This window comes from Ruditapes philippinarum, unplaced genomic scaffold, assembly GCF_026571515.1.
Source record: "Ruditapes philippinarum isolate M1 unplaced genomic scaffold, ASM2657151v2 ctg1914_1_1_1_1, whole genome shotgun sequence".
NCBI classification, from domain to species: domain Eukaryota; kingdom Metazoa; phylum Mollusca; class Bivalvia; order Venerida; family Veneridae; genus Ruditapes; species Ruditapes philippinarum.
Genome location: NW_026853824.1, coordinates 176,586 through 189,963, shown reverse-complemented (window position 1 = coordinate 189,963; position 13,378 = coordinate 176,586). Strand labels below are relative to the sequence as shown.

At 30.8% G+C, this 13,378-nt stretch overlaps 1 protein-coding gene across 1 annotated transcript in view; it reads right to left on the bottom strand.

Annotated features, from left to right (window-relative positions):
• The window catches only part of LOC132738074 (nuclear anchorage protein 1-like), a 163,264-nt gene that overhangs the window by 131,960 nt on the left and 17,926 nt on the right, over nucleotides 1-13,378 (bottom strand). The window contains exons 7-8 of the mRNA XM_060725500.1: nucleotides 6,534-12,023; nucleotides 4,520-4,573 (exon numbers count right to left, since the gene is read on the bottom strand). Coding sequence (XP_060581483.1) covers nucleotides 4,520-4,573; nucleotides 6,534-12,023 — 5,544 coding nt within the window. The remainder of the gene's footprint in view (nucleotides 1-4,519; nucleotides 4,574-6,533; nucleotides 12,024-13,378) is intronic.

The window sequence follows — 13,378 nt, the reverse complement described above, 5'->3', positions numbered from 1 at the left end:
CAATTGCCATAACTATCATGAAATGTTCTTTTATTTCAATTTATTTCAACAAATACAGTCATGTATCACCAAATACCATAATATTGAAGTCTCTTCTATTCCAACAAATATTTTCAGATGTCATTAAGTTACATAAATGGTTGATAACTTAAATATTGATCTTTTGTTCCTCTTTCAGTGGACATCAATTTTTCTATTCAAGGGGAAATAATCATTACAGGGTAAACCTTCGTCACATACATGACTATTTTTATTTTAACAACAATTCTGTCTCTTTTTTTCTTAATTTATTGTAAAATAACAATCTTGCAGTAGTAAAATATAATCTAAGATCAAACAATGTGGCTGTTTTCATTTTATAAACATGAAAAACATGTTCTATTATCTATACATGCAACTCGCTTAACAAACAGAAAAAGAATCACAAATTATCGAAAATAAATATATATATATAAAAGAAACAGTTTTAAGTAGCTTCTATATAGAATCTTTAATCTAAGAACATAATAAATCAAAATGAGACAGTTAAAATGACTAAATCAATATAAATAACAATTAAAAAACACAATTTAATAGAAACAGTAAGGGAAACAACCCTGAAATGACTCACTGTAAGTAAACACAAGAGTTATCAATCATAAATAACAAAAAAAAGATCTCACGGACACATCAACTACCTACTGGTTTAAAGAAAGCACTCAGGTGTACAAAAGGCAAGGCTGATTAAAAAAATTTACAGCTAAGAAAATCGCCAATCTCTTAACAATAAATTGTACAGTAAAATTTATAAAATACGTGATTTTTACAATGGTATGTACATAAAATCTCAGACATCCGTTTTTGTTAAGTATAGCTAGATTATCAGGCTTATTTTTCAAGTTTAACTTTACAATAATAATTTTCAACACAGCACATTTATGTTGATGGGCAATAGTCAAACCCTTGAATAAGTAAGTCTACCTCTGTTTCATTCAACTATCTAAGGTATATATAAATTTAAAGAGTTTTGATTAGATATTTAACTTTTTGTTTTTTGTTTGATTGGGTTTTACGTCACTCCGACCCAGTATAGGTCATATGGCGACGTTCCAGCTTTCCTGGTGCAGGAAGAGCTCAGATGTCCTCAGATTGCATTTATTGAGGCACGAACGGGGACACCTCATTAGAACCACCAACGTTCCGTAAGCTAGCTGGATAGCTTCCTCACATGAAATAATCCAAAGTCCCTTTCGGGATTCGAACCCACAGCGGTGAGGGGGAAGTGGTTTGAAGTCAAAGACCTTAACCATTCGGCCACAGACGCCCAGAGATATTTAACTGATTACTCATAGTTTTTTATCAATTAGCATGCAGTCTTAATTCGGTAATAACTTTATTTCTGGTATATTTCTTAGAATTAATAGTTATGTACAGTCATGAGTCAGTTAACAAAATTATTCATAGATTTCTCAAATTTAACGATGAAGTCTTGATTCATTAATCTATATACTGATTTTATTGATTCAACAACAAAGTCTTGATTTTGAAATACATTCATTGCTTTATTGTAGATTTTAATGATTTAACCTGTAGAGATTTAATTGATATATCATTTTGAAGCAATAATTAGTTGTTTTATCATGGATTTGAAGTACTGAGTATGCAGAATCTCAATGGGATAATTCACAGATTAATCATAGATTTTAATCACAGATTATGTAGAATCTCAATTGGATTATTCATAGATTTATAGATTTTAATCACTAATAGATTTTAAGTATGAGTATGAAGAATTTCCATGGGATAATTTATTGATTAATCCTAGATTTAAATCACTGTCTATTTGGATATGTATAGGATAGATCACGAGTACCAGTTGGATGTGAGATTTATCAACCAGCGAAGCGAGTTGATAAATCTCACATCCAACTGGTACGAGCGATCTATCTGACTTAGACCACAGGTAGTTTTCTCTGTTTAAGGTGAAGATTAAACATGCGTAATCGATTTTTTCTCCAACAATTACGTAGGGATATCCAAATATTTCTTACTTAATCTATTTGGCCTTATTGTAGGCAAAAAAGCACGAGAAAATGGCATAATGCATGTTCTTTCATAAGTTACTGAATACACAATCTTATGAATGATAGATTTCACATACCATCACCAAGGTGCAGTGAGAAGAAATTTGGGAAGAATTTAACATTTCTAAATGTGATATTATTACAATTTTGTAAGGAGAGAGATTTTGTTGTTATTCCTGTTGATTCTTCATTTAAATGATTAAATGACATATCACCGTACACAGCGCTTGAATATGAAGTCAAGAAGCAAAACTGCTTACCGAAAAATACTCTTGGACAGAAATCATGGGCGATGGCTGCTTCTCAAGAGTGGGATCTTGGGTAAACGGGCAGGTAACTTTTATTAAACATGTTCCTTAATGCTTAAACAACCCTAGGGTTCAGGATATTGATTGATTGTCCGGCTGAAGTTGAAAATATTTTACTTGACATAAAGATTCGTGTTTTTGTTGTATGCTTTATATACAACCTGCATTGACTTTTTTTACCTCATTCATGAACTGAAAAAAATATTTTAAACGTCCCTCTGAAGCCTTAAAGCATAGCATTGCCTTAGCGTTGCAAACGCAGTCCTGTCACCGTTCGGAAACCCCATCCCCTGCCCAACAGTGGAATTCCTTCATCCCAAACCGAAAATGAATTCACATCTACAGTGTCTGCTATTAAGAGTGAGCCGGGCATAATGCACAAGGCACAGTGCCTAAAAATATTAGCACAAAAGCGGACGTAAAATGTAGATACATATAGAGATTTAAATAGATTGATAAACGCATTTCATGTTTTTTTCGTATTTACAAATACAGTTACTATTCTTGTAAAATGATGAACTGACGAAATAAATTGGTCAAAGGACTATTGCTATCTGTTATTTTTAAGATGGGAATTTCACTATGAACTTTCCTATATACATATAATTTTCCCCGCATAAAGCGTGCACATAACGGGGTTTTTCTTTCAGTTGAATACAAACATGATAGTTATATCAAACACTTTACTGTGATGTGTGGGATATATCAAACACTTTTAAAGTACTCTGATTGGCCGAAAGAAAACAGCTGTGGTCTAATTTATTGATTTATCATAAATTTTTATCACTGTCTATGTAGAAACTCCATGGGATAATTCATTGATTTATCATAGATTTAAATCACCGAGTATATTTATTCATTATAAATCTTTATGATCGAATTCCATCATTGATTTAGAAAATAAATTTATTACACACTGCATTAAATAATCTACTTGAGATGAATATCAGATTACTTCCATTTAATGGAAAAATAAATATGAGTATAACATTGATTTGCTTTTAAATAATTTAAAATGTTTGTGTCAAAATATACACATGCACTACAAAATTAATACATAAGGACAACCTTAACAGATTTTGACAATGATGGTTTTTAATTTTTTGGTCCAAAACACCCTGAGTTAGTTTCTTTTTTGATCTGAAGACAATAACTTGTAAATTAAACAGACAATTTACAACCATAGTACTAAAAGGCTAAAACAATAAAAATAAATACAAAATTTGATGTTATGTTTGCGCTGATAAATTTTGAAGTTATAAAATGCCCATTTCAGTTTTCAACATACAAAATTTAAATCAAAACTTTGGAAAACAGGAACGAAATGTTTCTTTTACATAGGAGATTCTTTCTAGTTATATAATTATAATAATCATTAAAATGAAAAGTAAACGAAAAAATTTTATCAGAACTTTTTCTAGAAAAAAAATATTCCTAGAATAAATCAAACGAAATATACACAAATGACAAAGAGTATGTAATACATGTAAAAGCATGGATATCTGTGTTATAAAGGCTAGCTGGTTAGTTTATTCTGGCTATAAGAAAGCATTTTGCTTAATAAGAGAGCCTCAATGTTCCTTGAATGATGCCCATTTGGCTATCAGGATATCTTTCCTACCTATCTATCCTTAATCTTATCTTTTACACATGACCTAATCAAACAAAATCTTCAGCAAAAATAGATCAAGATTAACCCTTTTTGCTGCCAGAAAATAATATACAATGTATCATTTTGTATAATTACAGGTTTCTAAGATCTATAGACATTGACTTTTCATGTTATATATTATGTTAGATATATAAAACCTAAACTTTTATAAAAGAAAATAATATGGTTAAGTAAAAACGATAATTTTTCAACCTGAAACTAAAATTATGATAAAAATATGGAAAAAAAATAAAATTAATTAATCAATAATTAGATATCATATCCCAGCAATATACGTATAGACAAAATAGTACTTTATGTGAAACCACTTTATAACATCTTGTTGGCAGCAAAGGGTTAACAAGATTATTCTTGAAAAAACAAACAAACCAACTAACAAACAAATAAACAAAAAATAAATAAATAAAACACTGACTAAAGTTTTGAAGGAAAGTACAAAACAAAACTTGAAATTAGAGGAATTAAAATCAATTTACCCACAAAAATACATGAAGAAATAATGGGGTGCTTGCATATTTGGTCCCAGAATGCTGTGTAAAATAAAAGAAATTAAACACAAATGTACTAGTTATAAGAAGAGATAATGTTAAATCATAAATCTATCTTCCTATTCATTATCACATCTAACTTAACTCTTTAAGTCATGTAAACTTTTCAAACTTCTATAATAACAACTTGATGACGCATTGATTTTTTTCTAATCACACATTTATGTCTCTTTTACATTCTTAACAACCTAGCTTTGAGTCTACAGCAACAAATTTAGCTTTTTAATGTTGAGAATTAAGCTCATCATTTGATGGACAGAAATTTAAAAACCAGTCTAGCCACTAACCAGATGAATTAAAGAAGTGAAAATTTTTAACGCTGCCTTTTCTATACAATGCTATAATGCTAGGTCAACTATTCATTAAGTGTTCTTTTGTGTTTACCAGGTTACTAAGTGACCCAGCACAGCAACTGGATCGCCAGTCAGCCACTTTCAATAAAACTGTTAACACTGGACTGGTCAATTGGTTCAAATTTCAAATGTGTTCTAGAAAACATGTAATCTGTGACTGGTTTCCAAATTTCAGCCAAATACTGACAGACATCTTGTTATCAAATCTGCATCTTAACTTATTCTCTCAATATTTAACAGAATATAGCAAGCAAAAGTAGCGAAAGTGCAGTACTTTTCACCAGCACAATCAGTCTGAAGGCTTGATGGTAAACAGCTGTATATTTTTCTTTACTTAATACAGGTTAATGTTGTTTAGCATCAAATCCTCAAACTCATGTGACAAAAATAATCACATAAAAAATCAAAGACATGATAGTGTTAGGATCAAATGTCACAATTATTTCCTTTTTTTGAATATCAAAATTTATCAACTTCTGAAAAGATATACCAACCCCTACTTCAGTATTCAGCTAAACTTCACTGAATTGAGTTTTACTTCCACAGAAATTTTATGCTTTTTAATTCAAAATATAATGTTATTTTATGGAAAATCTTTATCTACATTCAGAGTTAAGGTCAATCCCTATGTAACAAAGGAAATAATTATGTAACACTGTATATAACATATATGCATATATAAACCATAATTGTTATAAGCTACAGATAACTGAAGTTTCTTTCTTGTCAAGCGAAATACAATACCAAAAGACTTTTAACAAAAATACAATGATAGCCTTCATCACTCACCATTATAAATATTTCACTGTGCCTTATACTTAAGCTTATTATCTCAGACCTTTCTATTGTAATTCAGTGTTTTCCTTCCTTAATATATGTAGGATAAACATATCTTTTTTCAATGCAACAAATGCCTATTTTTTTTTAAAAAAATAATGCTCAAAATTTCTTAATCGTTTATATAATTTTATAATTTAGCTGTTTTTTTCCTCTCTCCAATGCAATTTAATTTCACGACTCAAAATTCTGAATAAGGCTAGATCTAGTTTCCAAAATAGTGATAAAACAAGTAATGGGTTTGTGATAAAATTTATTTGAAATCTATCAGATACTCTTAATAATTCTGCTGTAAAGTATGCCTTGACTAACATATTTTGTGAGGAAAAATGAAAAAAAAAAAATTAAAACTGCAAGGTACTGACATTTTCTTATCACAAATCCATTACTTAAGACATTGATGGCTATGGCAGTATTAAAGATTCATTTTAACACCTGTCAGGACTTGATGGTCTTACAAATCAAGTCATATCACCATTCTGATGAACCATTAATTCATTTTCAGCAATAAGCACTAAAACAGAAACTTCAGATATCTAAATTCTTGCATAAATATGAATATCTGTATAAATTAGTGGCTTTTGCAGAGTACATATAGCTATATCTATATTATGGACAGTGAAATGTATACATGATATCCCACAATTTAACATGTGATTAGTTTTATAATAATGCCCTGTGATTATATCCTTCTGCCCTTGCATAATAGGTATGTGTGAGTCATACTGGTTTATATGTGTTCATTTATTCACCTGATTTCTGCTGTCTTGTTTTAAGCGTTCTAAACCAACCAAATGTTCTTTCCTTAGTTCTTTCTCCTTTTTGCTATATTTTATACGTAATTGGTCCCGTAAAACATTCACAGCCACAGAATGCTGTTTTTCCACCTGTTCTAACATGATCTCTAAGCGTCCTATGTTACGATCAGAGAATGCCGCACTTTCTGAACAAACAGACGACACGTCATCATCACTCTCCGAAAATCTAGATCGGACATCTTTAGTTCTTTTTTCTCGCAATTCATTCAGCAGTTTATTTTTTTCAAAATCTAAATTCTCCTCTTTGTCTCTAAATCTAGATTCAATTTCTCTCAAGTTTTCTTCAAGAATTCTCTTTTGTTTCATAAGTTCTATTTCATTTATATCTTTTTGGTAAACAATATCTTCTAATTCTTTTTGTTTCGCTGCTTGTTTCTCAAGTAATACTTTTTTATCACTTAGCTCTTTCTCTATTTTCTCTTTTTCTTTCAATTTTGCTACAAGAACATCTTTCTCTTTTCTTAATGTTTCTTCTAATATACCTTTTTCACCAATGGTTTCAGACAGTGAATAATTTTCTCTTTCTCTTTCTTTTAATTTGTCTATAAGTTCTTCTCTCTGTTTTTGTAACAAAGCAAGCTGCCTACCAAATACTTCTTCAATTTCCCCATAACCACTTGTGTTCTGATTTATCCTTTCTTTCATATCTGCAACAATATGTTCCTGTTCTTTCAATCTTTCTATCCACATATCACAATCCAAACTTAATATTCTATTTTGTTCTCTTAATCTTGCAACCTCTTTCCTTAATTTCAGTACATCATGAGACAAATTTGATCCAACATTGTGTTCGAAAGATATATCATGCATACCCCTAAGTTCATTTGCTATTTTTTCTTTCTCTAAAGCTTCTGTTAATAAGGCTGTCTCTTTGGAATACAATGCTTTAGTTTCACGAAAATCTCTTCTTAGTTTGGTAATTTCAGCAACAAGTTCAAACTGCTTTAACTCCAATGCTAAATGACCATCTTCATCTGGTTTCAATCCTGATCTTATTCTTGCAGACTCATCAACACTCCCTCTGAAAGATGATCTTCCTAATGAATCTGTTAATGTAGAGCTTGTTAATTTTTCCTTTGCCTTCAGTCCTTTACAAAACTGCCTTTCTGAATTTCTACTTCCATCAAGATCGTCAACATGTAAAGATGTGTCCAAAGTTTGTGATCTTTCAAGTTCTGGTTTATTTCTGTTTACCTCCTTATCTATTTTGATCGTAGGAACGTCATGACTATAAGCTCTTCGGTTTGAATTTAATGACCAATTATGTCCTCTTCTTAAATAAGACTTTGACATCAGAGGTGTTCCTCTACTCATTGAAGGTTTTGGAGTTACATTTAAATCTGGAATGTTACCGTCCAAGTTAAGCAAGTGTTCTTCTAATTTCTTTACATATGTATCTTTTTCTTTTAAATCAGACTTCAGTTTTTCGATACTTGTTTTAAGTTCTTCCATTTCCTCAAGATCCTCTACAGTTAGTTCTCTACTGGAATCATATTCTGTTTTCTCAAATACAGGATTTGCATCATGCTCTAGTAAATCCTTGAGTGCATGTAACTCCACTTCCAAATCATGCTTTGAAATAACCAAAATTTCAACTTCATTCCTTAAATCGCTGTACATTTTCAAAATTTCGCCATTTTCTTTTCTTGCCGACTCTTCATGAATTTTAAGCCTTTTCTTTAAATCATCATTTTCTGAATATAATTCTTCAATTTCATCTCTTAACCTTTTGTTTTCGTGCACCATATTATCAGACATTTCCTTTTCATGTTTCTCAACTGAGGTTCTCTCAGTCTCCATTGATTTTATAGCATCTTTCATGTCTTCAAATATCTGTAGATCAGTATCACTTTCATCTTTCACCATTGCGAATTCCAGACTACGTTTCAATGTTTCATTTTCTAATTTCAAAGCATCTAACTCTTGTTTAATGTTTTCAAAACTAGTCTTCAATGTACCATTTTCTAATTTCAGAGATTCTAATTCATGTATAATGTTTTCATCACTGGAAGCATCTTTACCTATTTGGTTCAAAACTTCACTTTCTAATTTTGAAGCATCTAATTTTTGTACAATGTTTTCAGCACATGTAACTTCACTGTTTATCTGTTCAACATTTTCAATGTCCAAAGTGCCTGTTTCTAGTTTAATGTTTTTATCACTTAAATTTTTCTTAACATTTCCTTTCAAAGACTCATTTTCAATCCTAAGAGCTTCTATAGTTTCATTCAATTTATTAATTTCTCTCTCAACATCAACATATGAATTTGTATTTGAAAAGGTATCTTTGGTCAATTTTTTCTCTGGAAGTCGATTAGCACCTGTAACAAAATCCGTTCTATTGTTTGCTATCATAGATGTTTGTACAATATCATTTTCCATCATTTTTTCTTTCTCAAGACATTCAATCTGTTCAGACAACTCACTTATTGCCCATTCATTTTCTTTGTTTATTTCTTTGACTTTCATCAATTCATTATTCAATGACTCATTCATTTCTTTTAAACCTGTTGACTCCTTTTCAATGTCTTGCAATATTTCATTTTCTTTTGTCATTTCATTTATTTTTGCAGTCATTTCGTCTACAACAGACTGCAATGACATGGTGTCAACCTGTAATTTCTCTACCTTATGTATGAGGTCCTGGTTTGAACTATCCAAACTTGTTATCATTTTGTCTTTCTCTTGTATTTGATTATCCTTTTCCTCCATTAGAACATCAGACTTTTGAATTAAATAATTCAGCTCCTCCTTCTCATGTTTTAATTCATCTAATCTACTCTCAGAATTTTCAACAACTGCTTTAAGATTTTTAATTTCACTGTTCAAACTGGTACATTGAGTATCTAATTCTAATTTCATTTCAGCAAAATCTTCACTCATTTTCTCTCCCTTTAATATTAATTCCATTTTTGAAGAAATTTCTCTTTCGAGATCATCTTTTAAATTTTTGTTTTCATTTAATTCAATTTCATACTTTTCTTTTAAAATTTCATTTTCTCTCTCTAAGTCATGAAGATGTTTTTTCAATTTCTTGATTTCTTCCTCTTTCCTGTCATACATATCTGCTTGATCAAGTAATGACTTTTCTAGTTCATCTTTTTCTTTGAAAATCAAATCTGCTTTCTTTGCAAATTCTACTTCTAACATTTCCTTTTCACTTTGTACTTCAGTGATTTTCTTTTTCAACTCCTCTTGTTTTTCTAGTAAAGATACATTGTTTTCACTCCTTGACTTCAAAATCTCTTTTTCATCTTCAAGTTCAGACTTTTCATGTATAAGGTTTGCATTTTCACTTTTAAGTCTTTCCTGCAAATCGTTAAACATTTCAAAGTCTGATAAAAGTTTACTATTTTGTGCCAAAATTTCACTTTTTTCCAATGCAATCTCATTGCTCAATTTCTCCATTTTAATACATTTTGTTTCCATTTCACTATACTTTCTTTGTAATTCTGTGTTATCACTTCTTTTGCATTCTAATTCAATTTCAACTGTTTCAAGCTTCTCACAAAGGTCCTGTTTGGTTTTAACATCTGATTCATGGTGTAACAACAGTTCTCTACAATGTTCCAGTTCATCAAATAGTTCCTTATTCATTTGTTCTAAATCTTTGTATTTCCCTGCAACTTGTTCATAATTTGTTAACTTTTTGTAAGCATTTTCCATTCCCAAAACGGTTTCTCTATTTGTTTCTTCTAATTCAGATATTTTCTCAACCAAAACCTCAGCATCTTTTTTTGCTTCAATCTCTTTTGACTTTATTGTATCTTTTAACACCCTGTTTTCATTTGTAAGCGATCTCAGCTCAAGTTTCATGTGTCTCAAGTCTGCTTTCAAAGTTTGAAGATTAGATTCAGAGGAGCCTGGAGACTCATTAAATTCATCCGTTTTATTTTCAAATTCTTTTAACACAGGTTGAAAAGTATCTTCAATAACAACATTAGCACCAGGCCTTCTCCCAGGATCTGTACCAGGGCATATGGAATTCAGAATGTCAAACACTGTATTTTCATAACTCTGTTGACCATTTTTGTACTCCTTTACAGTTGACAAGTCTGATTCAAGATTTTGTTCAGTATTTCTTAGTTCTGATCTAGGTGATACTGACATAGCAACAGTGTCCTGACTATTCTTTGCCTTAGAACTTAGCACCACTGACCTTACAATCTTTTCTTCAAAAAAGTCTCCAGTTTCTTCACCTGTCCTAGGCTCACAACTTGCACCCATCACAACTTCTTGTGTCCCTGGTGGTTGGTTATCATTACTTTCATCTATGAACTTATCAACGTCTTTTTCAGACTTTTTCAAGTATGGTTTTTCTGTATTTGATTTAGTCTCTGAAGCCAATTTCGAAACATTTCTAACTTCCATTTCTTCAAATACACTATCCTCATTTGAATTCTTCTCACCTGACTGATCAGTATATATTTCTTCCTTCCCAAAGTTATGTTTTTCTACCTGAGAGTCTAATCTTTCAAGAACAAAACGCCCTTCATTATTTACACTCTGTGACATTGTCATCTGAACACTTTTTCCATCAAACCTTATATCAGAATCTGAAAAATGCCTTTTTTTTCTCAATAATACATGAGACTCTCCTTCCTGACAAAAAAGTCCACCTTCTTCTGCAAAAGATGCACTGCTTCTAGACTGATTTAACTTAATAACGCTATTTCTTTCTATAATATCACTGTCACTGTCATCATCAGAATCTTCATTTTCAGAAAAACGACCTTCAGCATTATACCTTTCATTTTCCGAACTATTAGATTCTCCTCTGACCAATCTGTCAATTACATCTCTATCTAAATCAAGCGTACTTGTAGTGTCATCATTTATATCATCAGCCTCATATACAAACTGGTCACCAGACTTAGCTGCATCAGCTGGTTTTGGAACCCTTACAAAAGTTTCAAGATCTATTGAAGTTATTCGGTGAAGCATTTGACTTTCATGCTCATCATTTTCTTCAAATCGATCATTATATTTAGCACCATTGTTACTTATATCATCATCATCATCATCATCATCATCATCACCATCTGTTGGAATTCTTTCCACTGGTCCTGCACTGTCAGATGGCTCTTGCAATGATCTTGACCTTAAGAACTGTTGAATCTTGTCAACTAGGTGTTCATACTTCATTCTCACATTTAAACAGTCAGAATTTGAACAAAATGAAGATGGATCCAGACTGCCACTCAAACTTTTGGTATCCAAACTAGATCTCATGCTGCCAAAAGAAAGTTCCGGATGAAGGTCCCAGTCTAACCATGATTGGTCTTGCTCCTGCTTAGTTTGCTTGTCATTTCCCATATTGCTGTGCTCTCCCATAATGCTTTGCAATTGTTGACAAAGTACTTCCTGTTCTGCTTGAGTTACTTTAATCTGTTTCAGCAAAGTATCTCTTTCTAAAGCAATTTCCTGAAATAGAAAATATTCCAATCTCAAGATCTCCCATTTTTAAACTGAGTCATAACCAACTTCAAAACTATCTCTCTTGAAGATATAAACTCTTCAACTATTTTGGAAAAGTTTCAATTCTAAATTCCATTATGTTTTCAATTCTTAAGTCCATTATGTATTCCTTAGAATAAATAATAAGAATATAATATAGAATAAATATTTCATAAATATAATGTATTTGCACAAAAATGTTGTCATTCATGAATATTTAAACATGTATCTGTATATAAATGTCTTTTTGGACCTAACCATTGCAATAACACAAAGGTTAATCTAATTAATTCTTATTTCTTTACAAATTGTGCCATGAATTATTTATTTACTTCTTCCGCAAGAAAGAACTATATATACTCAAAAGCAAAACAATATGTGTATGAGGATTTGGTATAAAGAAATTTTGATATCCATTACTGAAATAATGTTATGTTTGTTGCCATTTTTTTTAGATTATTTAATTAACTGCTATGTAGTAAACCTACCTGTTTTCAAAAAGAAGTTTGTACAGATATATGAATAATGTTGCATGCAATTGAAGTCAAAATGAAGATCACACGAATTGTGATATCACCTATATTGAATTGCACAAAACAAATTTAAACAGCATTTTACGACTTTAATGATTTTGTTGTGATCTTTTCATCAATATCATATGGCCACAAGGGTGTCAAATAAATCATACAATAAGACATCTCAAGGAATTTATGTTACATTGTATGATATTTCATTCTGTTTGCAATGTATTCTACTAGCTACTATAAATTATTGACATAATACTAGGAGTAAGAAGAGCCTTAATTTGCTCAATAGAATAGTCAAATAGAGGGACAAGGCAAAACATCAACACAAATTACATCTAAATTTTGCTTCTTAACATCATTATATGCATGCTTTGTGTTATTTCATTATGACCCCTTACCATATAAGACTAAAATTATATATCTAAATAATCTGCAATTTCAAAGCAAGTTATACCACTTTGCAGGCTCTTTGACAAGAGACATCCTCTACTTATGTGTACTGATCTGTTTTGAAATACAATCATGCATGCAGAAGTTATACTACACAAACTTCAGCTTCATGACAATACAGCAAATTTAACCCTTTATTGTGAGTGTGACTATATAGTACATTTAGTTTCATTTAAATCTGGTGTCTTTTTTCTTTTGTCCTTGTGGCAATTTTGCTCAGCTAACCAGAAATTTCAAGCTAGTTTTGTACACAACTGAAACTTCATTCCTATTAAGTTTCATCAAAATCTACCCTTTTGTTATCGAGAAGATATCAGTAACTGCAATGCAATTAAATGAGCTAAA